Source organism: Bubalus kerabau, chromosome 11, assembly GCF_029407905.1.
Source record: "Bubalus kerabau isolate K-KA32 ecotype Philippines breed swamp buffalo chromosome 11, PCC_UOA_SB_1v2, whole genome shotgun sequence".
In the NCBI taxonomy this organism is placed as follows: Eukaryota; Metazoa; Chordata; class Mammalia; order Artiodactyla; family Bovidae; genus Bubalus; species Bubalus kerabau.
The window spans coordinates 103,415,177-103,441,464 of NC_073634.1; the positions used below are offsets into that span (position 1 = coordinate 103,415,177).

The 26,288-nt window shown below is 53.5% G+C and overlaps 1 protein-coding gene across 2 annotated transcripts in view; it reads left to right on the forward strand.

Moving 5' to 3' along the window:
* HMCN2 (hemicentin 2) overlaps positions 1 to 26,288 on the forward strand; it is a 176,156-nt gene that overhangs the window by 52,840 nt on the left and 97,028 nt on the right. For both annotated transcript variants that reach the window (XM_055541400.1, XM_055541401.1), the window contains exons 16-22: positions 8,870 to 9,058; positions 10,734 to 10,829; positions 11,118 to 11,245; positions 13,054 to 13,198; positions 16,668 to 16,780; positions 16,904 to 17,063; positions 18,075 to 18,240. In XM_055541400.1, coding sequence (XP_055397375.1) covers positions 8,870 to 9,058; positions 10,734 to 10,829; positions 11,118 to 11,245; positions 13,054 to 13,198; positions 16,668 to 16,780; positions 16,904 to 17,063; positions 18,075 to 18,240 — 997 coding nt within the window. The remainder of the gene's footprint in view (positions 1 to 8,869; positions 9,059 to 10,733; positions 10,830 to 11,117; positions 11,246 to 13,053; positions 13,199 to 16,667; positions 16,781 to 16,903; positions 17,064 to 18,074; positions 18,241 to 26,288) is intronic.

A 26,288-nucleotide genomic window follows, 5' to 3' on the forward strand; every position in this document is an offset into this window, starting at 1 on the left:
CATCTGTAAAATGGAGCCAAGGGCTTCCCTGGTGGCTCGTCCGTAAAGAATCTGCTTGCAATACAGGAGAAGTGGGTTTGATCCCTGGGTCGGGAAGATTGCCTGGAGAAGGAAATGTTAACCCACTCCAGTATTCTTGCCTGGGAAATCCCGTGGACAGAGGAGCCTTGCGGGCCATAGTCCCTGGGGTCACAAAAGAGTCAGATACGACTTGGCGACCATGCAACAACAAAGCGGAGCTGACCACACTGCCTCCTTTGTTGCGTGGCTGTGAGGGTTCAGTGAAATCAGACACACAACGTTTAGCACTGGGTTTGGCCCATCATGGGTGTTTAATAAACGGAGAAGTGATTATTCCCCTTTTACAGATGAGGAGTCTGGATTCTTCTGTGGCTGGAACATGGCCTTGGCTGTGATTGCCATGAGGTCTTGGTTCCAGGCTTGGATCCCAGGCACTGGGAATTGCTCGGAAGTTGTGGGCACAACTCCTTGGCGTGCCAAGCCAGAGCAGATGGGGCTCTGAGGGTCGGCTGTGGCCATGACGGGAAAGACAGGTGCTGAGAGTTCGGGGGAAGTGCAAGAATGGGGAATGGGCTTGAATGGGCCGGGTGGGATGGCCAGGGGGCTCCCCAGGGAGGCTTGATCAGGAGGGTCCGGCCCTGGGGAAGATGGTGCCATCAGGCTTGGGGATCCTCCCACGCCTGGGGGTGCCTTTAGTGTTCATTCATCTGTTCCATCGTTGCCATCCTCCAGCACGGGGTCACCAGGTGGCCAGGCCCTGTGCCCCAGACCCTGGGTTGGGAATACGACCGCATCAGCCCTCATGTTGTCCTTGGTGCCAAGAAGAGGGACAGTAAACAAACAGTTAGAACGCTCAGTGTGCTGAGTGATTGGAAGCGGCATCCGTGGGGCCTGTGCCCAGAGAAGGGGGCTAAGCCAGCACCAGAGGCCTGCAAGGCTTCTTGGAGGAGATGATGTCTAAGCTGAACCCAGAAACAGTCAGGTGACAAGCTGCAAAAAAAGATCTGTACAAAAAAGATCTTCACCACCCAGATAATCACGATGGTGTGATCACTCACCTAGAGCCAGACATCCTGGAATGTGAAGTCAAGTGGGCCTTAGGAAGCATCAGTATGAACAAAGCTAGTGGAGATGATGGAATTCCAGTTGAGCTATTTCAAATCCTAAAAGATGATGCTGTGAAAGTGCTGCACTCAATATGCCAGCACATTTGGAAAACTCAGCAGTGGCCACAGGACTGGAAAAGGTCGGTTTTCATTCCAATCCCAAAGAAAGGCAATGCCAAAGAATGCTCAAACTATCACACAATTGCATTTATCTCACACACTAGTAAAGTAATGCTCAAAATTCTCCAAGCCAGGCTTCACCAATACGTGAACCATGAACTTTCAGATGTTCAAGCTGGATTTAGAAAAGGCAGAGGAACCAGAGATCAAATTGCCAACATCCACTGGATCATGGAAAAAGCAAGAGAGTTCCAGAAAAACATCTATTTCTGCTTTATTACTATGCCAAAGCCTTTGAGTGTGTGGATCACAATGAACGTTGGAAAATTCTGAAAGAGAAGGGAATACCAGACCACCTGACCTGCCTGTTGAGAAACCTGTATGCAGGTCAGGAAGCAACAGTTGGAACTGGACATGGAACAACAGACTGGTTCCAAATAGGAAAAGGAGTATGTCAAGGTTGTATATTGTCACCCTGCTTATTTAACTTATATGCAGAGTACATCATGAGAAATGCTGGGCTGGAATAAACACAAGCTGGAATCAAGATTGCCGGGAGAAATATCAATAACTTCAGATATGTAGATGATACCACCCTTATGGCAGAAAGTGAAGAGGAACTAAAGAGCCTCTTGATAAAAGTGAAAGAGGAGAGTGAAAAAGTTGGCTTAAAGCTGGATATTCAGAAAACTAAGATCATGGCATCTGGTCCCATCACTTCATGGCAAATAGATGGGGAAACAGTGGAAAAAGTGGCTGACTTTATTTTGGGGGGCTCCAAAATCACTGCAGATAGTCACTGCAGCCATGAAATTAGACACTTACTTCTTGGAAGGAAAGTTTTGACCAACCTAGACAGCATATTAAAAAGCAGAGACATTACTTTGCCGACAAAGGTCCATCTAGTCAAGGCTATGGTTTTTCCAGTAGTCACATATGGATGTGAGAGTTGGATTATAAAGAAAGCTGAGTGCTGAAGAATTGATGCTTTTGAACTGTGGTGTTGGAAAAGACTCTTGAGAGTCCTTTGGATTGCAAGGAGATCCAACCTGTCCATTCTAAGGGGATCAGTCCTGGGTGTTCATTGGAAGGACTGATGCTGAAGCTGAAACTCCAATACTTTGGCCACTTGATGCGAAGAGCTGACTCATTGGAAAAGACCCTGATGCTGGGAAAGATTGAGGGCAGGCGGAGAAGGGGACGACAGAGGATAAGATGATTGGATGGCATTACCGACTCAATGGACATGAATTTGGGTAAATTCCGGGAGTTGGTGATGGACAAGGAGGCCTGGCATGCTGTGGTTCATGGGGTCACAAAGAGTTGGACACGACTGAGCGACTGAACTGAACTGAACTGACAAGTTGCGGGGACAATGTTCCAGGCAAAGAGAACAGCATGTGCAGCTCTCCCCCAGGCAAGAGAAGCCAGGCAGAGAGCGAGACTCGAGGGTGGGGAGGGGCGAGGCCGAGGCGGCCGGCTGCCCAGCTGTGGGTCACTCCCGGCCTTCGGCTAGGGAGCCTGGTGGCGTCTGGGCTTTGTCCTGAGGAGGTGGTGAGAGGTTTCTAAGGAGAATGATGTGCTCAGACTTTCCCTGTCTGTGTGGCTGGGCTCTTGGGTGGGGTGGGGTGGGTGTGGAAAGCCATAGGGCCTGATGATAAAAATATAATAAGTCTTCCATGAAATCTGTCCTGTAGCAAAACCAGCTCTAAGCACGTTTCATATACTAACCTGTCATCCTCATAACAGCCCTTTGCAATGGGTTCCACTTTATCCTTTCATAGATGGGGGAAATGAGGCACAGAGAGGTTAAGTGATTGGTCCAGGATCACACACCTGGGGAGTGGTAGAATCTGAACCCAGGGTCAGGGTGTTTTAGTCCCTGGACTTGGTCCTGATGCTCCCAGCAGGGTGAGCTTGGACATTGCTTCTCCACTCTGAGCCTCGGGCTGCCCACCTACAAAATGTCTGTGGCTGTTGTGTGAGTGAGAGATAGGAAACGCTTTGGACAAGAAGGGCTCTGACATGTCACTGTCACTGTGGTTAGTCGGTGGGTTCTGGGTAGGCAGAGAAGGCGCTCCAGGGACGGCTGCCCTGGGCGTTGTGACAAGCAGTCCTCCTTGGTTCCGTGTCTGATCCCTTTTCAGCAAAGCCTTATTACTTTGGGGCCCAGGCTGACCCGCCTGCCTTATCCTGTTCCTTCACCTGGCAGCCGTTGGTCTGGAGGCCGTTTCCCCATGTCAGAGGGGCGAGGTGGAGGGCACCCCAGAGGCAGGCATCTGGGGCACGGGGCCACTGTGGCCTCTGGCCTTGAGCTCAGGGACGGGGTGGACTGTGGCCCAACACCTGTGTGTCTGGGGAGAGCGGGCCTGGCAGCGGTGGTGGGAAATTGAATTTCCTGCCCATCTGGGTGGCAGCTGCGGTGCGGCCTTCCTGGCCAGGCTGCCAGAGCCTTGCAGGGCTGAGAATGGGGGCACTGTGCCCACTTCCTGTTGTTCAGCTGGGAACTGGCTTCCTGGAGGTATCGGTGGCTGCGGGGAGAGAAAGGGTACAGAAAGGAGGGCAGTCTTCCCCTGACCTGCCAGGGAGTGCCCGCACTGTGGTCCAGCCTTCGAGGGTCTCTCTCCTCTGGGCCTGGCATTTGTCAGACAGGAGTCCCGGATCGAGGTCCAGGGCCTGCTGCTTGTTACCTTGCTGGGCCTTGCCTTCCTCATCTGTAAAGTGGGGCTGCTCATGACAGAGGCTTATTCACAAGGCCCTTGAGAGATTTAATGAGAATGTGCTTCACTCAGGACTTGATTGAAATAAATATTCAGTGTACAGGGGTCCGGGCCAGGTGACAAGGGCCTAGTGTGGCAAGTGAGATGGAGTGATTGTCACGTGGCTGGTGACCAGGCTCCATGGCCATCCCCAGTGCCCCCAGTCCCCCCAGCCCCCGTCCCCGCCAGAGCTCAGTGCTCTTTCTACTATTTTAAAACTGCTCTGACCTAAGTTCCCTTCGTCCTGCTGGTTTCTTTTGAAATGGATGTTCACTCAGCCTTCTTTCTTTATTTTTAGAACTTTTATTTATCTGGCTGCATCGGATCTTAGGTGTGGCACGCAGGATCTTCGCTGCGGTGCGCGGGCTTCTCTAGTTGCGGCATGTGGGCTCAGTAGTTGTGGTGCTTGGGGTTTGTTGGCCCACGGCATGTGGGATCTCAGTTCCCCAACCAGGGACTGAACCTGTGGCCCCTGCATTGCGAGGCAGATTCATAACCACCAGACCACCAGGGAAGTCCCCACTCAGCCCTCTTTCCATCTGCTCATTTTCGTCTCTGCTTCTCATCCCTGACTTGGAAGCCTCTGGTTGCTGGGTGGGTGAGCAGGGGGCGGCGGGTGTGCATCTATGAAAGCAAAGCCCCTCCGGCCAGCCAAGGGGAGCAGGAGAGAAACACAGCTGGGCTCTGGGGCCAGCATCCGGGCTGCCTCTCCATCAGGCAAGGGCCCAGAGCCCATGACCCTTTTAGGGCTGCTGGACAGGGCTCTGATTTTCATTTCTTTTGCCATCAGGAGAAAAAAAAAAAAAAAGTGAAGAATAATAAGTAGATGAAAATGAACCCAGCCTGGATTGTGCTTGTCTTTATAAACAGTCATAAAATACAGTTTAAGATTTTTTTTTTTTAGGGAAGAGAGTCATCCTGCACTCCTGGCCAGTGGAGCTCAGGCTCCAGGCTCCACCACAGGGTCTTTCTGTGGGGAAAGGGGTCTTCCCAGGTGGGGGCTGTGGCAGCCATCCCCAGTCCTGTCTCTTTCCAAGAGACCCTGGAATCCCTCTATAAGCAGGGCAGGGCCTGAGGCCAGCCTCTCCCGTGGTCACCCTGCCCATCGGCCGAGTCTTTGGGCCTGGGTCCCCCGCCCTCCTTCTGGCCAGGCTGAGTCAAGACTGATAAGAGCTCCGTTTCCCAAGCTGGCACATCCCCACAAGCTCTGGGCCATGGGAACTGGGAGGATGGTGGAGGGCTCTGGGCCATGGGAACTGGGAGGATGGTGGAGGAGACTGGGGGGTTGCAGGGTCTCCAGATGATGATAAAGAACCCTAGAACTTTAAGGCACTAGAACTGGGGAGAATACAGTTATCTCTTTCTGGAGGGGGATCCGAGGTCCAGAGTGGTGAAGGGGTTCATCCACGGGTGTCCAGGGCAGAGGCCGTGAAGCAGGGGTGGGGAGGGGCCCTGCCCAGGCTTCAGGCCTTTAGGCTGGTGGCCCTTGCCCGGGGGGCCAAGTAAGAAGAAGTCACCACCTCTGTCAATGTCACTTCCTTAGAGAATCCCTGGGGGTGGAGGGAATAGCTCATCCGTGCTGATAAGTCTCAGCTTTGGCCGCACAGGACAGGGGCCTCCTGTCCTGCCCCCTCCTAGGCTGGTGGCTGGCATCCTTCATGGGGCAGTTTTCTCTTCCTGAGTGCTTCTGGTTCCCCATGCAGAGCTGCCTCCCTGCAAACGCACTGCAGCTGTCAGATGATGAGCTTAGAGAGCGTGGCGGCTGCTGTGTGTCTGGCTGTCTCAGGGCACTCACAGCTCCTGCCCCGGAAACCTCTCAAGGTTGAGGCAAACAGGGCCATTCCTGGGAAAACCTGGGGGCTGCGGAACTAGGTCATGGTCCGTCCCTGCAGGGGGGCACCTGAGAGTCTGAGGAGGGGGCTTGGAGCCTGAAAGCAGAGGTGGCTGAGCCTCATGGATGGGACCCTAGGAAGGGCACGGGGCTGGCAGCCCGCCCCACCTCCAGATGCTGCAGGACCAGCGTGGGCCCCACGTGGGCTCAGCTTTGCATCTCAGTTTCCCATCTTCACAGTAAAGGGACCGGAGGGCCCCTGGCTCTGGTGTGCAGGGTTCTGGGGTCCCACCTTATTTGGAGGCTCCAGTGATGAGCAGGGGGAAGGCTGCATAGGAGACAGAGTCGCAGTTTTAGGGGCGGATCTGATTCTGGAATTTAGCTGACTGTACCTCTGAGAGAAGAGTAAAGAGGTGCCAAGTTGCCCCTGAGTACCAATGAGACACAGGGGTGCAGTAGCTGAGAGCCTGGATCTTAGCAGCAGCCGGATCTGGGCTCTGATCCCAGCTCTACCATTGACTTTGAACTGCACCTGAGGCAAGTGTCTTAATCCCTCTGACCCTCAGTTTCCCCATCTGTAAAATGGGCTTTCAAATTGTGGTGCTGGAGGACTCTTGGGAGCCCCTTGGACAGCCAGGACATCAAATCAGTCAATCTTAAAGGAAATCAACCCTGAATATTCATTGGAAGGACTGATGCTGAAGTGCCAATACTTTGGCCACTGATGTGAAGAGCCACCTCATTGGTAAAGACCTTGATGCTGGGAAGATCAAGACTGAGGGCAGGAGGAGAAGGGGCAACAGATGATGAGATGGTTGGATGGCATCACTGACTAAATGGACATGAGTCTGAGCAAACTCCAGGAGATAGTGAAGGACAGGGAAGTGCTGCAGTCCATGGGGTTGCAAAGAGCTGGACACAACTTAGTGACTAAATGACAACAACAAAATGGGGTTGCGAGAATACCCACTTCGTGAGTTTATTGAGACCATGAATGAAGTCATACCTCTAAAGTACCACCATCATGCCCGTCACTGAGTAGGCATTCCAGATGCTACCCTTTGATGTGACATGAAAGTCGCTCAGTCATGTCCAACTCTTCGTGACCCCATGGACCACACAGTCCATGGCATTCTCCAGGCCAGAATACTGGAGTGGGTAGCCTTTCCTTCTCCAGGGGATTTTCCCAACCCAGGGATCGAACCCAGGTCTCCTGTATTGCAGGCAGATTCTTTACCAGCTGAGCCACAAGGGAAACCCAAGAAGACTGGAGTGGGTAGCCTATCCCTTCTCCAGCGGATCTTCCCGACCCAGGAATCGAACCAGGGTCTCCTGCACTGCAGGCAGAGCTATCAGGGAAGCCCAGAACCCTGTGATAGTCACTTACTATTATAAGTCAACTGTCCCTTCTTGGGGAGGGAGGTGAAGTTCAGGATTGGGAGGAGAGTGGGAAGGAGGGTGTGCTTTTTAAAACCCCACATTTGGGAGAAAAAGCGGGGCTCTTTGGCTATGGAAGAAGAGCGTCAAGAGGCAGCGTGAGAAAAATGGGGACTGAGAGGCCTGCGGGAGGAGGGAGGTTTGAATTGGGCCCTGCAGTGCACTGGGTAGAGCCGAGGAGGCAGGCTCTGGGGGTACCTGGCCCTGGAGCTACCTACTCAGGGTTGGGGGAGGGGAGTAAGAAAGCTGTATCCCCAGGTCAAGGGCTTTGCAGGACCAGTGATCCCATCTGAGGCACCCGGAGCAGATACTTGCTTGGATTCTCAGTCGCCGCAGCTGCCAGGCCCCAGTGAGAAAGAAAAGCGACTTGTGGGTGGTGTCTGAGCTCAGGTCCAAGACTGTCTTCCTCCTTGCAGCGATTTTCCAAGTTGTGTTTATATCTCCCTGGAACTTCCCTGCTCCCCGAGGCCAAGCGGGAAATTTGATGTCATGATTTGGATGGATGGGGGAGATTTCTGGAGAGAGACGGCAAGAACAAAGGGGTGGATTTTCCTTCATGCTGGATGCGACGGGTTCGGAACAGGCCGGGGTCCTTCCTGGTCGGGGTCTGGAGACAGGGCTGTGAGGGCGGTGCCCAGAAGCTGCAGGGAACGGGGCCTGGACCTGTCTGGAGTTGGGCCGCCTTCTGGCTAGCAGAAGCATGGAAAGGATTATGAGTCTCTGTTTGGGGAAATAAATTACTTCTATGCCCCAACTCCCCATCATAAAAATAAGACAATGCTTAGGAAAAAAATCTTTGAAAGAAACACTACAAAGCATTAACAGTGGCAGGGACATGAGGTTTGAAGTGTGTGGAGCAAAAATGAAGGCTAAACCCTTATGTGATGCTTGAATTTTTTTTATAATTCAGGCACCCTTGTTTACGTCTGTTATCCTGGTATAATTATTATGATGGCTCTTTTCACTCTCCGGTGTCCCATTTGGACCATAAAGCCTAAGGTCAAGTTATTTATAGGCCTGTTTTGACTTTGTAGTAGAGATTTATATGCTTATTACAAGATGTTCAACAAGCAGAGAAGGATGTAGCGAAGTAAAGATGAGCTAGAACTTCCCTATGAAGTTGGCTGTTTGGGGTCATGGAAATGGTGGCCAGAGTCCAGGAGATGCATGAAGAGAAGCTCTGGTGGCCCAGGAGGAAGGCATGGTGGGGCGGGGCCCTCAGAGCTGGTGGGGTTCCTGTGGTCAGGCATGACTTGCAGCCCCTCCAAGCTGGCTTCCTGGGAGATGTCACCTGCAGGAGCAGGCATGTTGCTCCCCTGTATGGCTGGACAGGGCAGGGTCCCCGAGATGCCCTGTGGGGTCTGAGGACTTCATCCCTCTGAAGGCTGCTCGCTCTGCCTCTTCATCCCCAGGAGCCCTTCAGGGCTGCACCCTGCCAAGCTCAAGTTGGCTCTGGAGCCCTGGATATGAGTTAGGTTCTTGAGGCTGAAAGAGGGAAATCCCCAGCGAGGGGAGAGGAGGCAGGCCTTGGAACAGTGCCCTTGGGGCCGAGCGGATCCAGCCACTGGGCAAGGCTGACTGTCACCTCCCTGCAGATGCGCCCCAGCTCTTGGAGCTGCCCCAGGATGTCACCGTGGAACTGGGGAGGAGCGCCCTCCTGGCATGCCGGGCCACGGGTCGCCCACTGCCTACCATCACCTGGCGCCGTGGAGATGACCAGCCTCTGGGCCCCGGGCCAGGCAGCAGGACTGGGTGGCCCGATTCAGGAGTGCTGTTCTTTGAAAGTAAGAGACTGGGGCTGGGGGAGGGTGGGCAAGGGAGACAGAATGGCTTCTGACACCCTAAGCCCCCAGACTGGGCAACTGGGAGCAGTACACTGACCCCAAGAGCTGGCCATGGGTCAGGTGATGTAGGGTCATATTTCAGCCGAGTGACTCTGGTCACGCCATGCCATCCGTCTGGAGCAGTCACACTAGTGATAGGGACAGTGCCTCCCACCCTGGTTTAACAACAGTCCACCTTAAGGAGCTGCTGTGAGTGATACACGTAAATCCCTTAGCACAGTGTCTGACACATATTAAGTGTTCTATGTGATAGCCATCATCACCACCACCACCACCATCACCATCACCACCATCCTCACCACCACCACCATCCTCACCATCACCACCATCATCACCATCACCACCATCAACATCACCATCCTCACCATCCTCACCATCCTCACCATCCTCACCATCATCACCATCATCACCATCATCACCATCACCACCATCCTCACCATCACCACCATCATCACCATCACCACCATCACCATCACCATCCTCACCATCATCACCATCCTCACCATCATCACCATCATCACCATCCTCACCATCATCACCATCATCACCATCCTCACCATCATCACCATCATGACCATCCTCACCACCACCATCATCACCACCATCATCACCATCACCACCACCATCACCACCACCACCACCACCATCACCATCAACACCACCATCACTATCACCACCACGACCATCACCACCATCTTCCTCATTATCATCTTTATCATTATCAATTCCATCATCACCAGCACCATCACCACCATCATCACCATCAATACCACCATCAACATCACCATCCTCACCATCATCACCATCCTCACCATCCTCACCATCCTCACCATCACCACCATCATCACCACCACCACCATCACCACCATCATCACCATCACCACCATCATCACCATCACCACCATCATCACCATCAATACCACCATCAATATCACCATCCTAACCATCCTCACCATCCTCACCATCCTCACCATCATCATCATTGCCATCATCACCACCACCACCACCATCATCGCCATCATCTTCCTCATTATCATCTTTATTATTATCAATTCCATCATCACCAGCACCATCACCACCATCCTAACCATCATCATCGTCACCATCATCATCACCATTATCACCCCCACCATCATCATCACCATCCCCACCATCATCACCATCCTCACCATCTTCACCTCGATAATCACCATCACCATCATCTTTATCATTATCATCTCCATCCTCGCCACCACCACCATCACCACCATCATAACTATCACTACCCTCATCATCACCACCATCACCAGCATCATCACCATCATCTTCACTACTGTGCCAGGCCGCATGCTGAGCACTATAATCGCATCATCTATTGATCCCTCCTAGTCATACTACAAGGTGCAGTTATTGATAAATCCCCATTCTACACACGAGCAAGCCTAGGCCTTCTTACCTTTCCAAGGCCCAGCTGTATCCCCTATCCTTCTCCTCCTTGCCATCCCAGCCCTCCTGCCTGACCTCTGCAGGGCCGGGCTGTGCCAAGGGCACTGTTGGCACCTGGGGAGCTGGAGCCTGTGGGGGCTGGAGGCAGGATGTGCTCTGACAGTCAGGTCTGCCTTTTCCTGCCCTTCAGGTGTGGTCCCTGAAGACCAGGCCCTGTATGTCTGTGAAGCTGAAAATGTCTTTGGGAAGGTCCAGGCAGAGGCCTACCTCCTCGTGACTGGACATGGTTCGCGGTGGATCTGGAGAGGAGGGGTTTGGTGGGGACACTGGGCCCCCCAGGGAGGCCCGCATGGCTGCCGGTCCTTTGGGACAGGAGTGTCCACAGCCAGGTTCTCCTAGAGGAGCATCTGGACCCCTACTTTCTGGGTAGTGTGCCCCAGGAAGTGTGCCCTTTGACCCTTTTGGGATCCCCAATCCTGATGCCTCTCTGGGTTCCCTGGCGGGGAGACAGGGGACTGAGGGCCTTGGGTCCCACGGGAAGCCAGTGTACCCACACCGGCTCCTCTCCCTGCAGTCCCCCCACAGATCGCCAGCAGCGCCCCCACCGTCCGGGTGCTGGAGAGGCAGCCGGTGTCCCTGCCCTGTATCATCCTGGCTGGGAGGCCCCGCCCCGAGCGGCGCTGGCTCAAGGCCGGCATGCCTGTGAGTGCTGGGCCCCTCTGGGTGCCGCGGGCAGTGTTGTGGGGAGGAAGGAGCTGTCACCCGCACACCTCGGCCTCCGCTTTGCGGTTCCCCTGTTTTGGAATGTCTTCTCCCTTCCCTGCCTCTTTCCAGAACTTTCTCTGATAATGCACTAATAGCACCCTTCACCCTCTCGAGTCCTTGACCGGAGGAGCTTGTGCCTCATTTGTGCTGCGACCGGGGAGCAGCAGTTTAGTGGGGGCACAGACACAAGGCATTCATCCATCGCCCGACTTCTGATGGTTCCAGGACAGAGACGAGGTCTGCGCAACGGAGCATTTGCCCCAGCCGCCTGGCACACTGCTGGGCGCACAGTGGCTGCTTCACCCATTCCCACCGATTTGGTTTTCTTTGTTGTTGCTGTTGTTTAGTCGCTAAGTCGTGTCCGAGTCTTTGCGACCCTATGGACTGTAGCCCGCCAGGCTCCTCTGTCCATGGGATTCTCCAGGCAAGAGTACTGGAGGGTTGCCATTTCCTCCTCCAGGGGATCTTCCTTTCTCAGGGACTGAACCTGAGGCTCCTGCACAGACAGGCGGATTCTTTGCCGCTGAGCCACCTGGGTCCCTCTATTTCCCTTCTCCGTTCACTCCTCCTTTACCTCTCTGGTCTGCCCTCAGACATCTGAGGTCCTTGTGCCCAGGAAGTTATAAAAAAGGTGCCCTCACCCCAGAAGATGCCGGACACCCAGGGGAGGCAGCAACTGTGTGGCCAGACTGCTGGGCCCGTCCCTGCTGTCCCAGCCCCTAATGCAAAGGGACGGACAGTGTCCAACTCGCGGAGCGGGCAGGCTTTGTGGAGGCTGATCACGTGGGTGACCCCTCTGCAGGATCACCAGGAGGAGGACCCTGCCTGGGCACACGGGCTGGGGCAAGGAGGAGCGTTCCACAGTAGAATCCTATGGGCATGAGGGGAACGGGTGGCCCTGGGCCTCGTCCACGCCAGGACAAGGAGTGACCGGAGATGCAGAGCCTGTTTTAGCTCAGCGGGGACACTGGGTGGGCCTGCACCTGCCCAGATGCCAGGAGCAAACAGCAGAAGCCCCGTCTAGCTCACTCAGCCCCAAGGGGTCCCAAGACAGTCCAGGGGCCCCTCCCAGAACCCAAGAGCAGAATGTGCAGCCAGGCTCGAGGGACAGAGACAGGGAATCCCAGAGCGGGCTCACCTGGCAGAATGGTCCTCACCAAAGATGGACTGGCTGAGCATCTCTGCAGAGGTGGCCCCAGGCCCCAATTCTGGACCCGCTTCCCCTGCCCCACCCTGGTCCTGATGGGGACGCACCGGCCAGCTGCCAGGAGCCGCTCTCTCTGGGACCACAGCTGATGCGGCCGCACCTCCGCTCCGCTCCGCTCTGCTCTGCGTGGCTCGGTTCTCTCCCCGAGGACGGGCTATCCCTCCTCTTTGTGGCCTTGCTGTGCATGGGCTTCGGAGCTCCAGTGAAGGCTCTGACCCCAAGCCTACCCTCCCGGGAGGGGCTCCTCTCAGCACCCTTGGGTCAGGTGTCCTGCCCTGGACCGGTGGACCTTGGGTGAACGGGGTCAAGGGTATGCTGGGGGTCAGGTCCACCTGACCCCGAGGGTCTGTGGGGTCTCATGACTATCCGGGAAGGGATGGGAGCGTCACCCCAAGGCCCCCCACCCTCTTTGCAAGCCCCTGGCCTCTCTACCCAGGCTGTTCCCCGCTGGGCTGGTGGGCAGTGAGGTTTCTGGAGTTCTCTTAGCGGCTCTGAGTGGGGCCCTTGGTCCAAGCTGATTCTTCTTCGCCCCCACCAGCTCCCACCAGGCAGCCGGCATTCCGTCCGGGCAGACGGCAGCCTCCACCTTGACCAGGCGTTGTTGGAGGACGCCGGCAGGTACAGCTGTGTGGTCAGCAACACGGCCGGCTCTCACCATAGGGACGTGCAGCTGGTTGTCCAGGGTGAGTCCCGGACTGGTGGCGGGGGGCAGGACGGGATGGGGGGAATGCCCAAGGGAAACTTGATCTTGAACACCTTTGTTTAAAGAGATTGCTTGCACACGTAGTACGTATTCACTGTAGGAAACTTAAAGGCTGGACCAAAAAGCTCCCCCTAAAAGCGAAAAAACTCCAAAACAAAACCAACCTTCTATAATACCAGTAACTAAGAAGAACTGGAATAATCTTACATTTGTTGTGTATCTTTCATACTTTATACACACATGAGCTTCACATGCACACATATACGCAATACACACTGTATATATATTTATATATTATAGAGGTACATATACATTTACATATACATTATAGATATTCTTTATATATGTGTATATGTTATTTTGTATGATATAAATTCTGTATATAAATTATGTATAAATTCTTCATATACAGGTACATAGACATATTTAGAAACCAACTGGAGTAATACTACTGTCTTATAACCCCAGTGTTTCTTGTGACAATATATGGCATGTCTTCTGCTAATAAGACTCAGAAGCATTGGTTTCCGACTGCATGTCCCCTGTTTGGATGAACCAGGTGTATCTTACCTGCCCCCCCAGCCCTGTCCAGTGTCTCCCCTGCGTGAACCCCTGGGGATAAATGCCCTGATGCCCCACCTTTGCCCATGTGCCCAGGTCTTTCCCTAGGATACACTATTGATGTGGAATTGAGTTTTGACTTGCGGAGACTGCACATTTTTTAGGGCTTTTCGTGTATTTGCCCAATTACTTTCCCATCCACAGTGTGGGAGGGTCTCTGCTTCCTTTCCCCACCCAACCAGGTTCTTTTTAACATAAAACAAGAAGTTGAAGTCCAGTTAGTTATATTTTCACTCACCGCACACATCAATATCCTCTTTTTGTTTGTTTGTTTGACTTGTTTTATTAAACCCCTGAGGGATGAGTGGGAAGAACTCATCGTTCCCCATTTAGTAGTGGAAAACCAAAGCTGAGAAGGAGGCTGGGTCTAGAACCCAACTGTCCTGTCTCTGTATACTTCCAATTAAATACAGTGACCAAAGGTGGGGTATGTGCCACGTCCAGACCTCCAAGACGGTCTGTGCATGTTAGTTTTCCTAACCGCTCCAAGTGGAGGGTTTAAGAGCCTCCATGCTCTGTAGTTAAGGAAGCTGAGGCTCCAAGACGGAGGTAACTCAGCAAATCATAGCATCAGTGAGGGTTGCCTCTGCTGAAAGCCTCCCCCTCAATTCCTGCCCTGCACACAGCCCCCTCTGTGGGAGTAGCGATCAAGCTCTGCTCTCCTGGCTCATTTCACTTCCATTCAACAAATTCTGATTGACTTGCAGGCTTTGGCCACCTGGGAGAATCCAGAAAGGCATTCCCCTGAAGGAACTTAGTGTTACCATCAGAGCCCTTGGCTTCTGGCCTTCCCTCCCGGGTCTGATTTCTCCATGCCTGGTTCCCTTCCCCTGCTCCTTCAGACAATCCCCACCCCTCTGCTCTGCCCCATTTTAATGCCTGAAAATCTGGATGGTTCCCAGGATGGATTCTGCACTTGTTTTCAAGTTCACTGTGTCCTGTGAACATTCTTTTCTGCCACTTCTCATCTGTCCACCCTCAGAGAGTGAGCAGGGAATTGAGGTTAATTTAGCTTTTTTTTTTTTTTGCTGATCAAGGAATACGGGTACCAAAAGATTAAGTGATTTATCCGAAGTTCCACAGTGAAGAAATGGCACAGCTGGTTCCTAGACACAGGCTGCCCTCTGTCTGGGACACGAATTTACAGCAGCGGCAGCTATATTCTCCTGCTAAAATGTTATTTTTAAAAATCATGATAAAATACACATGATATAAAGCTTACCATTTTAACCATTTTAAAGTGTACAGTTCAGTGGCGTAAATTAAGTAGCATAAGCAGCATTCACGCTGTTGTGCCAGCAGGTTCGTTTGCCCAGCATGCGTGCTCGTGCACGCTGTCGCTTCAGTCGTGTCCGACTCTTTGCCACCCGATGGATCGTAGCCCGCCAGGCCCCTCTGTCTATGGGATTCTCCAGGCAAGAATGCTGGAGTGGGTTGCCATGCCCTCCTCTGGGGCATCTTCCTGACCCAGGATCGAACCTGAGTCTCTTATGTCTCCTGCATTGGCAGGCGGGTTCTTTACCACTAGCACTCTCTGGGAAGACCCTTGCCCAGAACGCAGCAAGCCAGAACACTGAGATGCTGAGGTTTGCTGCAGAGAAAGGGTGTGTTCACATGGCAGTCAAGTGAGGAGACAGGAGAATAAGTCTCCGATTGGCCTCCCCAACGGCCAGAGGCTTAGGATATTTATTAAAGAAGTAGGGTGGTCTTCAGTTCAGTTCAGTCGCTCAGTCGTGTTCGACTCTTTTCGACCCCATGAATCGCAGCACGCCAGGCCTCCCTGTCCATCACCAGCTCCCGGAGTTCACCCAAACTCACGTCCATCGAGTCAGTGATGCCATCCAGCCATCTCATCCTCTATCATCCCCTTCTCCTCCTGCCCCCAATCCCTCCCAGCATCAGGGTCTTTTCACGTGAGGTGGCCAAAGGCATGGGAAAAGGTGACCGTAGGTAGGGAAAGGGCGAGGGCATCAGTGTTCTGTGCGGGTGTGCCTGGCTGACTTGCTTCTCCATGAGATGCAGGTCCAAAAATGGGGACGCCTAGCGTGACCTGAGGGTGGGGCTTTTGGCCCTCTGATGTCAAAAAGTCACTTATCAGACACCTGTGTAGACACAGTTTTAGGGTCAGTGGTCCCAATCAGTCTTAGCTGGCTTGTACTCTAACTAAACACAGCTGACTTCCAGTTGTTTTCCTGGAAAACAACTCAGACAAACATCTTATTGTTTAGGCTACACGAAGCTTGGAGGATATGCAGTTTGCAATGAAACAATTAAGCGAGCTTGCTCAGTGAAGGCAGGCTCAAGCAGAAGGGTATGCAGCAGGCTGTAAGATAAGCTCAAGAATTTCTGCTAGTTGCTGGTATTGTTAACCCTATGGGGCTCAGTTTGGGGATGGGTTTTTAACTCCATGGGACACAGTTTCACAACCATCACCACCATCCATCTCCAGAACTTTTTCAACTTCCCAAGTTGAAACTGTACCCACCAACTCCGCATTTCCCCTCCCGCAGCCCCTGGCCACCACCCTTCTGCTTCCTGCCTCCATGAACTTGCCTGTTCACGGTATCGCCCATAAGTGGAATCTTACAGTATTTGTCCTTCCATGTCTGGCTTATTTCACTTTGCATAATATTGTCAAGGTTCATCCATGTTGTACTAGGTATCAGACGTTTGTTCCTTTTTTAGGGCTGAATAATATTCCATACGTACACATCACATTCTGTTTATCCATCACCCTCTGATGGCTACTTGGATTGTTTCCACCTTTTGGCTTTTGTGAACAATGCTGCTGTGAACTCTGGTTTATGAAATTGGTTTGTTTTTAAAAGTGCCACCTAGAATCCAGCCCACTGCCACCCACCATATCACCAATGAAGGCGTTCCAGCCTCTCTCCCCTGTGTAGCCTCAGGAGTTCCCACCCCCACCATCACCTGGACCAAGGTAGGTGAAGCCTGTTACCATGAAGGTAACCAGAGAGGTAGGCCCCATGATCATGGGGAGAGGAGCCATGCAAGTTGCTGTGGGAGGTGGGCTCTGCTGATGTCACCTGCGACTCTGTTGCAGGAGACCAATGCCCTGGCCTCCAGGGCTCTCCACTACAACGTGAGCAAGGACGGCACCCTGGTCATCGCCCGGCCGTCTGTCCAGGATGCGGGGGCCTACGTCTGCACAGCCACCAATGCAGTGGGCTTCTCCAGCCAGGAGATGCGGCTTTCTGTCAACAGTGAGTGACGGCCACCCCTGTCCTGGGAGACAGGCTGGGCAGGTGTAGGGGCAGGGGCATGCTCAATCTGACCTCCCCTGCATCTTCCTGGCACCCTGTCAGCAGCCCTGCCTCTAAATTCTTCCTGTCTGAAGATCAAAGCTGCCCTCCCTCTGAGGACTGTCCCCAGCAGTGCGGCCATGCTCTAAGAGTGGTTCCAGCTCAGAACTGGATGGGGAGGGGGAGAGACCTTCATATTAACAAGCCTGGGGAAGACACAAGGCCCGACACTGGACTCCCACCCCTCAGCAGCCCCCGTACCCACCTTTCTCCACGACTCTTTGACTCTTAGTGCCCAGAACCTCTGGCCACCTTTCAATTTCTTAAATGACCTGTCCTACCTCAGGGCCTTTGCACACATGGCTCCTTCTGTTGGCATGCCCTTCCCTCACTCCTGGTCCACTGATTTCTCCCATCAGTCAGATCTCAGTGCTCTCTGATCCCTTAGGCTGAACTCTCTGGAATGTTCCCTTCTTAGTGCCCATCACAACTGCCATTAAATAATTAATTGTGTATTGAACTGTTTGGAACCAGGGTTCTTCTTGGGCCCCAAGCACGGAGGGAGATTGGGCATCAGCTGATGGTTAATTCCATTTATTCCTGAGGATAAATGGGATGATCCAGGCCAAGAAGGGAGAGAAAGGAGGGAGGAAAGAACCTGCCAGAGTGCCCCCAGGGAAGTGGAGCAGGATGGAGAGAAGCTAGAGGGACGTAGACGTTGGGGCAGGAGGGACCGTGCTGGGGTCAGCAAAGCGAGATGAGCTTCCAGAAGGAGGGTGGGGTGGACAGGCGGAGGGGTGGCTGGGGGAAACCATCGGATCTGAGTCCAACCCGAAACCTACGCTCTCCCGATACAGCAGAGCCCACCCTCCTCTGCACCTCTGGGGTGGCAGTACCACCTCAGCTTCCTAGGGGAGCCGCATCCCATGGCTTCCTGCCCTGCTCACACCCCCTGCCTGCTTCCACCAACAGCCAAGCCCAGGATCCTTGTGAATGGGTCACACGAAGCAGACAAGCCTCTGAGGGTCACGGCCAAGGCTGGTGATGAGGTGACCCTTGACTGTGAGGCCCAGGGCTCTCCACCCCCACTGGTCACCTGGACCAAGGACTCCCGCCACATGCTGCCCATCACCGACAGGTAGCCCCAGCTGCATGGCCTTGGGTCCGGGGGTGGACAGAGCTTGATACTTGGGGAAACTGGCCTCAAGGTGTCCAGTGACCCAGCTGGTGTGTGTGGGACCCTGTGGACACCCCCGGGGGGGATACGCAACTGATTCCACAGGCAGTGCTTTTCACCCATTGGCCTCTAAGGGAGCCTGGATGCCCTTCAGAGGGGCGAGACCTCTGAAATAACACGCACATGGCCCTTCCCGCACAGCCAAGGGGTGGTGCCTGCAGGAGCGCCTCCTATCTGCTCAGCAGCCCTTGCTACCTGAGTGGAAATGAGGCTCAGCCAGGTGGGGTGAGCTGCTCATGGTCACTCAGCTAGCAAAGTTGGAACGCCACAGTTGGGACCGCCTTCCTGGGCAAGACACGTGCTCTCCATCCTTGCCTGCTCCTCTGACCTGGTGTCTGGCAGCCAGGCTTTCAGGGGTCCTGGGAGTTGGGGGGAGAGGAAGGAGGCTGTCCTTCAAAGCCAGGCCAAACCCCCAACCTCAGACAGGGAGGAAGGGCAGGGTGGTTCCCGACAAGAAGGCCTCAGAACTCCTGGAGCCCTTGATTCTCGTGGGGTGGGGGTGGGGCGAGAGGGCAGCTCCAGCTGGTGACATCAGTCCTGGCGAGGTCTCTGAGACGTTCCAGATGGAGAAGGTCTCAGAGCAGCCTGCGGTGCAGCCTCCCCCCGGCCCCAACACCCACACTCAGAGCTCTGCGTCTCCGGACATCTGTTTGGTGACCCTCCCAGTCCTGGAAGCTTGCACACCTGAATGCTGCTGGGGTCCGTGATGGGGCTGGTTCCATGCTGCCCCACCCACATGCCCTCCGGGGTCTTTGGTGGCTCCGTGTCGTGGGTGGGAGCCGGGGCCAGAGGAACCTGCCTCTCTCCCCAGAAAACCCGATCCTGGCTCCTTGGCTGGACAGCCGCCGGCGGGTGCTTGTTTGTTTCTGGCTTGTTACTGAAATGGAGAATCGCAATTCCCATTTGTTCGCCCCTCCTTGTTGTGATACGTTAATAGATCAGCCGGGAGCCATAAATCTGGGAAAGCTGCTTTTGCAATCCTAGAGTTTTGTTCTGTTCTTTCTCCCTTGCCCCCTCCACTTCTTGCTGGCTTATGGCTTGCTCTTGAGATTTATGAGATTCCAGGAGTTCACCTACATGAAGAGGCAGAATATGCCTGGGGGTGGGGGGGTTGGGGCTGGGGTGAAGGGTGAAGACTCTGGCATTAAATCAGACCTGAGTGCGAATGCTGACTGGTTATGTATTAGTCGTGTGGCCTCAGGTGGCCCCTGGCTCCTCTTGGCCTGTCTCTCCATCCATAAGGTGGACACGGTTTAAATCCTGCTTTCAAGATACAGTGATGAATGTGTGATGTTTGGTGCATTGTGAGCGGTGGAAAATCACCCCCTTTGATATCATTTTCCTGCTGCTGCTGGAAACTAAAGCAGCATTTCCAGCTTTTAAAAATTATCATCATCATATCTATTATCCCATTTAATTCTCACCAAGTTTTTTCAATAAGAAAGCTTTATTGAGATATAATTCACATGCTTTCCAATTATATGTTTTTTTAGTAAGTTCTGAGTTGTGTAACCATCATCACAATTAATTTTAGAACATTTCCAGCACCCTCCTCCGTGAAAATATCCCCGCACTGGTTGGCAGCCACTTCCTTTCCCCACCCCAGCCCAGCCCTTGGCAACCACTCATCTGCTTTCTGCCCTTGGATTGATCTGCTCTGGACGGCTTACATAAATGTAATCATGAGCAATGTGACTTTTTGCGTCTGGCTCCTTTCACTGAGAACCATGTTTTTGAGGTTTCTGCATGTTGTAGCAGGTGTCAGGACTTCATTCTTTTTTATGACTGAATAGTATTCTGTTGTGGTGATGGACCGCCTTTTGTCGATTTATTCACCAGCTGATAGACACTTGGTCTGTGTCCTCTTGCTGGCAACTGTGAATAACTTCACTGACTTTTGATTGTATCTTAGTTTAATTCACGGGTTCTGTGTCCCTGTGCTTCTTTGGGCCTCCCTGTGGCATCCGACAACTTCCCCGAACAGAACAGAGATCAGTTTTCTTACCAGACACACAGTTCCCTTGGTCCCATGGCCATTCAGCCAGAAAATCAGATTTGAAAAACCCGTGAGGCGAGGATGGGCTTCCCTGGTAGCTCAGCTGGTAAAGAATCTGCCTGCAATGCGGGAGACCTGGGTTTGATCCCTGGGTTGGGAAGATCCCCTGGAGGAGGGCATAGCAACCCACTCCAGTATTCTGGCCTGGAGAATCCCCATGGACAGAGGAGCCTGGTCAGCCATGTGCTCGAAAAGAGTTGGACGTGACTGAGTGACTAGGCACATACAAGGGCAAATGTCTGGAGGAGGGACAGCTAGGTGGTTTGGGATGGGCAAGGACCCACGGCTACATTTAATGGATAACAAACAAGGACCTATTGTATAGCGCAGGGAATTCTGCTCAATGTTACCAGACAGCGTGGCTGGGAGGGGAGTTTGGAGAATGGATACATGTATGCCTATGCCTGAGTCCCTTTGCTGTCCACCTGAAACTATCACAGCATCGTTAATCGACTATACCCCAATATAAAATAAAAAGTTAAAAAAAAAAAAAACAGAAACCTGTGGGACGCACACACGAAGCAGAGATGGTGTTGGGGAGTGGGTGGCCTTGCTGTCCGCTGCTCTTCCCTACTTCCTCCTCCATCTTTTTCATCTCCCAGGGACACGCTGCCGCTTCCGTCCCACCAAGGCTCAGCTTCAAAGCTGGCATTCTGGTTGCTTCAGAACGTATTCTGATGAGTCGTGGGTGACCATCTGCCTCCAGAACCTGAGATCCTTCCGCATGGTTGAGCCACGCCCCTCTTCCGCCACACCCCTTCTGCCTGGCTGAGCCACGCCCCTCTTCCGCCACACCCCTTCTGCCTGGCTGAGCCACGCCCCTCTTACGCCACACCCCTTCTGCCTGGCTGAGCCACGCCCCTCTTCCGCCACACCCCTTCTGCCTGGCTGAGCCACGCCCCTCTTTTGCAGTTGCCTTTGTCCTCCGCTGATAGAGGGCAGGGGGAGGCCTGAACTGCTAGGGTTGCCCAGGGCCTCTCTTTCCTGATCCTGTGCCGACCCTGGCCAAGGGGCTGTGGTCAGGGTCACCAGGAGACCTCCAGCGCTGGTGCTCCATGGTGACTCTGGTGCAATCAGGGTTGAATTCCACAGTGTGGCTGAGCCTCTGCGGCCTCCTCATCTAGGCGAGAGGTTGCCCTCTTCTGCTGGCCATCCTGGAGGTGGGTGGGGTGGGCAGGGTCATGCGCAGCGCACTGAGGGAGGAAACAGAAGCCATCAGGGGTGGGGAACTAGAATCCTGACTTTTCCCTCTCCTGGGCAGGGCCCTAACACACACACACACACATAGACGTGCACAGACACCCACAGACATGAATACACAAGGACAGGCACAGAGACACAGACACATGGCCATGCACACTGACATAGACACAGTCGGTTCAGTAAGGTTGCTCAGTCATGTCCGACTCTGCAACCCCATGAACCACAGCATGCCAGGCCTCCCTGTCCATCACCAGCTCCTGGAGTTTACTCAAACTTATGTTCATCAAGTCGGTGATGCCATCCAACTATCTCATCCTCTGTCATCCCCTTCTCCTCCCGCCTTCGATCTTTCCCAGCATCAGGGTCTTTTCAAATGAGTCAGTTCTTCGCATCAGGTGGCCAAAGTATTGGAGTTTCAGCTTGAACATCAGCCCTTCCAATGAATATTCAGGACTGATTTCCTTTAGGATGGACTGGTTGGATCTTGCTGTCCAAGGGACTCTCAAGAGTCTTCTTCAATACCACAGTTCAAAAGCATCAATTCTTCAGCGCCCAGCTTTCTTTATGGTCCAACTCTCACATCCATACATGACTACTGGAAAAACCATAGCTTTGACTAGACAGACCTTTGTTGGCAAAGTAATGTCTCTGCTTTTTAATATGCTGTCTAGGTTTGTCATAGCTTTTCTTCCAAGGAGCAAGCATCTTTTAATTTCATGGCTGCAATCACCATCTGCAGTGATTTTGGAGCTCCCCAAAATAAAGTCAGCCACTGTTTCCACTGTTTCCCCATCTATCTGCCATGAAGTGATGGGACCAGATGCCATGATCTTCGTTTTTTGAATGTTGAGTTTTAAGCCAGCTTTTTCACTCTCTTCTTTCACTTTCTTCAAGAGGCTCTTCAGTTCCTCTTTGCTTTCTGCTGTAGGGGTGGTGTCATCTGCATGTCTGCGTATCTGAGGTTATTGATATTTCTCCCAGCAATCTTGATTCCAGCTGTGACATAGACACAGATGCAAACACTTATGGACAGGCACACAGACACACCAGAGAGGCAGGCGTGAGAACACGTGGACACACACACATCAGGCTTCTGGGCCAAGGTCAGGCAGGCCACTGCTTCCTCTGGAGATTCTAGAGAATATTCTGAACTCAAGGAGCCTTGACCTCCTGAGTCAGAAAGTCCTACTGGAAAGAAAACGTAGTAGGAACCTGAATACCCCTGAAACTCTAGACCACCCACCTGTGTCCACGACCCCTTCTAACATATTCTTATAGATGCTTTTAGAGAGTTAAACTGAGTGCATCTTCTATCCTGCTCTCACTGATTTTTCCGCATTTTCCCACATTTACCCATTTCCTAGATTCATCCTGACCCATATCATTGCTTTTCATTTAAAGGGCAAAATAACATTCCGGGCATTCAGCTCCCACGGTTGCTAAGCTCTTCCACTGTCTGAGGCAGATGCGCTGTTGCCAGTTTTTGGTGATAATAAATGGGGCTGTTGGAACGTCTTTGCACAAATGCTTCTCTTTATCTCCTGGATCGTTTCCTTGGGGTAGAGCCCCAAAAACCAAGGGTTGAGTCCAAGGCTGGGAATGGTCACCGGGTGCCTCTTACCCTGTGGGACTGCTATTTGGGGGAAAAAACCATTGGAGTTGTGAAGTCAAAATTTAAGTCTACAGGATTTATTGAGCATCTTTGTGCCCAGGACTGCCTAGGACGGAGAAGACGGGTCCAAGCTGTGTGTGACGTCAGGTGGCAAAAGACTTTGAGTACCCTCCCAGCCGTGCCCCCAGCTCCCTGAGTGAACTTGAACAAGACCCTTCCTTCTCTCTGAGCCTCAGTGTTCCCATCTGAGAAATGAAAGAGTTGAACAGGCAATAGTCGCCGGAGAGCACCTAGTGGCTCTGGTCCCTTGACTCAGCGCAGGGATGCTGGGGCGAAGTGGTGTTGCTAGGCAACAATGTTTGTTTGTGGTTCTGATATGTAGCTGGGACAGCTGCAAGTGCTCCTGGCTCCGGCTCTGGCTCCCGGGGGCAGGCGGCCAGGATCCACACAAGGCCAAGCCAGCAGCGTTTGCGGGGGAGGGGAGGGAACAGTGAAAGGATGGAGCGTCCAGGGATGCTGAAGGGCGGTGGGACACTCACTCCCCTTCCTGGCTCAGAGGAGGGGAGGGGGCTGCAACTGGGTTCTGACGATCCAAGAGAAAAGCTGCTCCCCTTTGCAAGCCAATGGCATGGCAGGGACTGCCCAGGGCCTCCCCATGGGGGTCTTTACCTTGCTGGATCTTCATAACTCATGCTGATTTCTAGCCTGGTGTCTGGGTGGCCATGCACAGCACGACTTCATCCATCTGGGTCTCAGTTTTCTCCTCTGTGAAAGGGGAGATGACAGGATCAACCTTGCCTTGGGGTGATCTGCCTGCCTTGCAGGTTTGGATTTGGGGAGTTTCAAGTATACATGGAAGTGCTTAGCTCCACAGCGGTCACAGGAAGCGTCTGAGTATTGACAGCAATCACCTATTAGCCATCTCAGGGTTTGTGTTTCATGGGCTTGGGGGATGTGCATTTACCCCTGTGCTCACATATTTCGCTTGGCCCTTCGGGTGGTGTCAGGCCCCTCTTCCTGAATTGCTCCAGCTTGGGGTTTCTGTTTGGAACTTCCTTACAAGGGTCTATGATATGCCTGAAGGTCAGAGTGGCCACTGTGGATGGGTGAAGGTGCTCTTCAGGCTGAGTGGTGCTGGTGGGGAGGGGGGCAGTCCTTACCCCCAGGCTCAGACCCTGCTCTGGCTCAGCAGATGCGTGGCCAGCATGTAGTGACATGCAGTAGGGATCTGTTGAGCACTGCCCAGCTCTGCTATGTGCTATGGGTGAGGATCAGCCTCTGGCCAGCTCGGTTCTGTGGCAGGTGCTGCTCATTCATTTGACAACCTCCTCCCAGAAGGCTCTGATCGCAGAGGAGGTTGGATGGACCGCTTAGAAACGAGGGCAGCAGGACAAGCATGGGACCCAGCAAGAGGGACTGGGCAAACCACCCAGACTCCCAGCAACCTGAGGATGGGGGCATTCACTCCGCCCCAGCGGCGGCTGGCCCGTCTTGAACCCAGTGGCTCTTCGTCAGATGAGTGAATCAGTGAATGAATGAACAATTGGCAGAACTTGGTTCCATAGAATTCAGAGCAGGGGAAGCGTAACTAACCTGCCTGGTCTCATCAGGGAAGGCTTCCCAGAGGAGATGGAGGCTGCGCTGCCTTGAAGGGGACCTGGGGGGCAGGAGAGCAGTGCTGAGACAGGATGGGGTGTGGGAAACACTGTGAGCGAAGGTGGGAAGGTGTGTGTGTGTGTGGCGGGGGGGGCAGGGGGACAGGGACAGTTGGGATTTGCCATCAAATATTTATCAAGCACCTGTTATGGGCCAGCGCCTGTGCTAAGGGCTGGGGACATGGCAGGAACCTGGGCACACCTGGCCCCTCCCCACACAGAGCCATCAGAGAGCAACAGGTGGCTGCAGGTGTGATAAATGCCATAGTGGTTCCAGGAGCCTTTGTGTGAGAGCAGGGGTCCACCTTGGGCAGCAGAGGCAGCTGCATGGAGAGGGGACCCTTAGCTGGGTTGCAGCAAAGGTGTGGCCTGGGATTGGTACTATCTACCCAATGCCCTCTGGTCTCTCCGGGCAGGTATGTTCCCCTTGGAGCTCTCAGGGCCAGGGGGACCTGGCAGGGTAGGTGGATCTCCCCACCACCGTCCCCCACCATCTGTGTGGCTGTGTGAACCTCACAGCCAGCAGCGAAGGCTTGAGCCCAGTGCATGTCATAAACAGGAAATTCCCCTCGAACCTCTCCGTGTTTTCATCTGGGCGCCGCTTGGAGCCATCTGGCTGCTCTCGCTGCGATGGGAGTCTGCTGCTAATTACACCACATGCACCTGGCACACGGCAGCCCTCTCCCCGCTTCCTCCTACCTCGCCCCTGCCCGTGCCCATCCCTGTGCCTGGAGGTTGTAGCCCCCAAACCTCAGGGAGCCTTGGGAACGTGGAGAGAGCGTGCAAGGGGCATGGGGTTTGGGTGGTTCAGAAGGGCTGCCCTGGAACCCCCAGACCTCCAGGTCCTCTCTGATCCATCCCAGGCCCCACACTTTTGTCCTAAGTCTGATCTGAGTGGGGTCTGCTCTGTGCCAGGTCTGGGCTAGGTTCTGGGGATACAAAGGCTACTAAGGTGGATGGAAATGTGTCCTCTTAAGGGCCCACGGGTGACCACAGGCCAGTGTGGTGAAAGCTGCGATGGAGGGGTCTCTAGAGGTCTCAGCTTGACCATCTGTAAGATGCAGTCTCCCTTCTCTCCATCCCCTCCTCTGTGATATAGTGAGCAGGAGCCTGGTAGGCTGCAGTCCATGGGGTCGCTAAGAGTTGGACACAACTGAGCGACTTCACTTTCACTTTTCACTTTCATGCATTGGAGAAGGAAATGGCAACCCACTCCAGTGTTCTTGCCTAGAGAATCCCAGGGACGGGGGAGCCTGGTGGGCTGCCGTCTATGGGGTCGCACAGAGTCGGACACGACTGAAGCGACTTAGCAGCAGCAGCAGCTTCCCTTTCTAGGAAATGACCTGGGGCTCATCCTGAGAAAGACGAGAGGCCTCTTTTATTGTTGAGAATTGTTTCCACTTTTGGAAGTTTCTTTCATTAT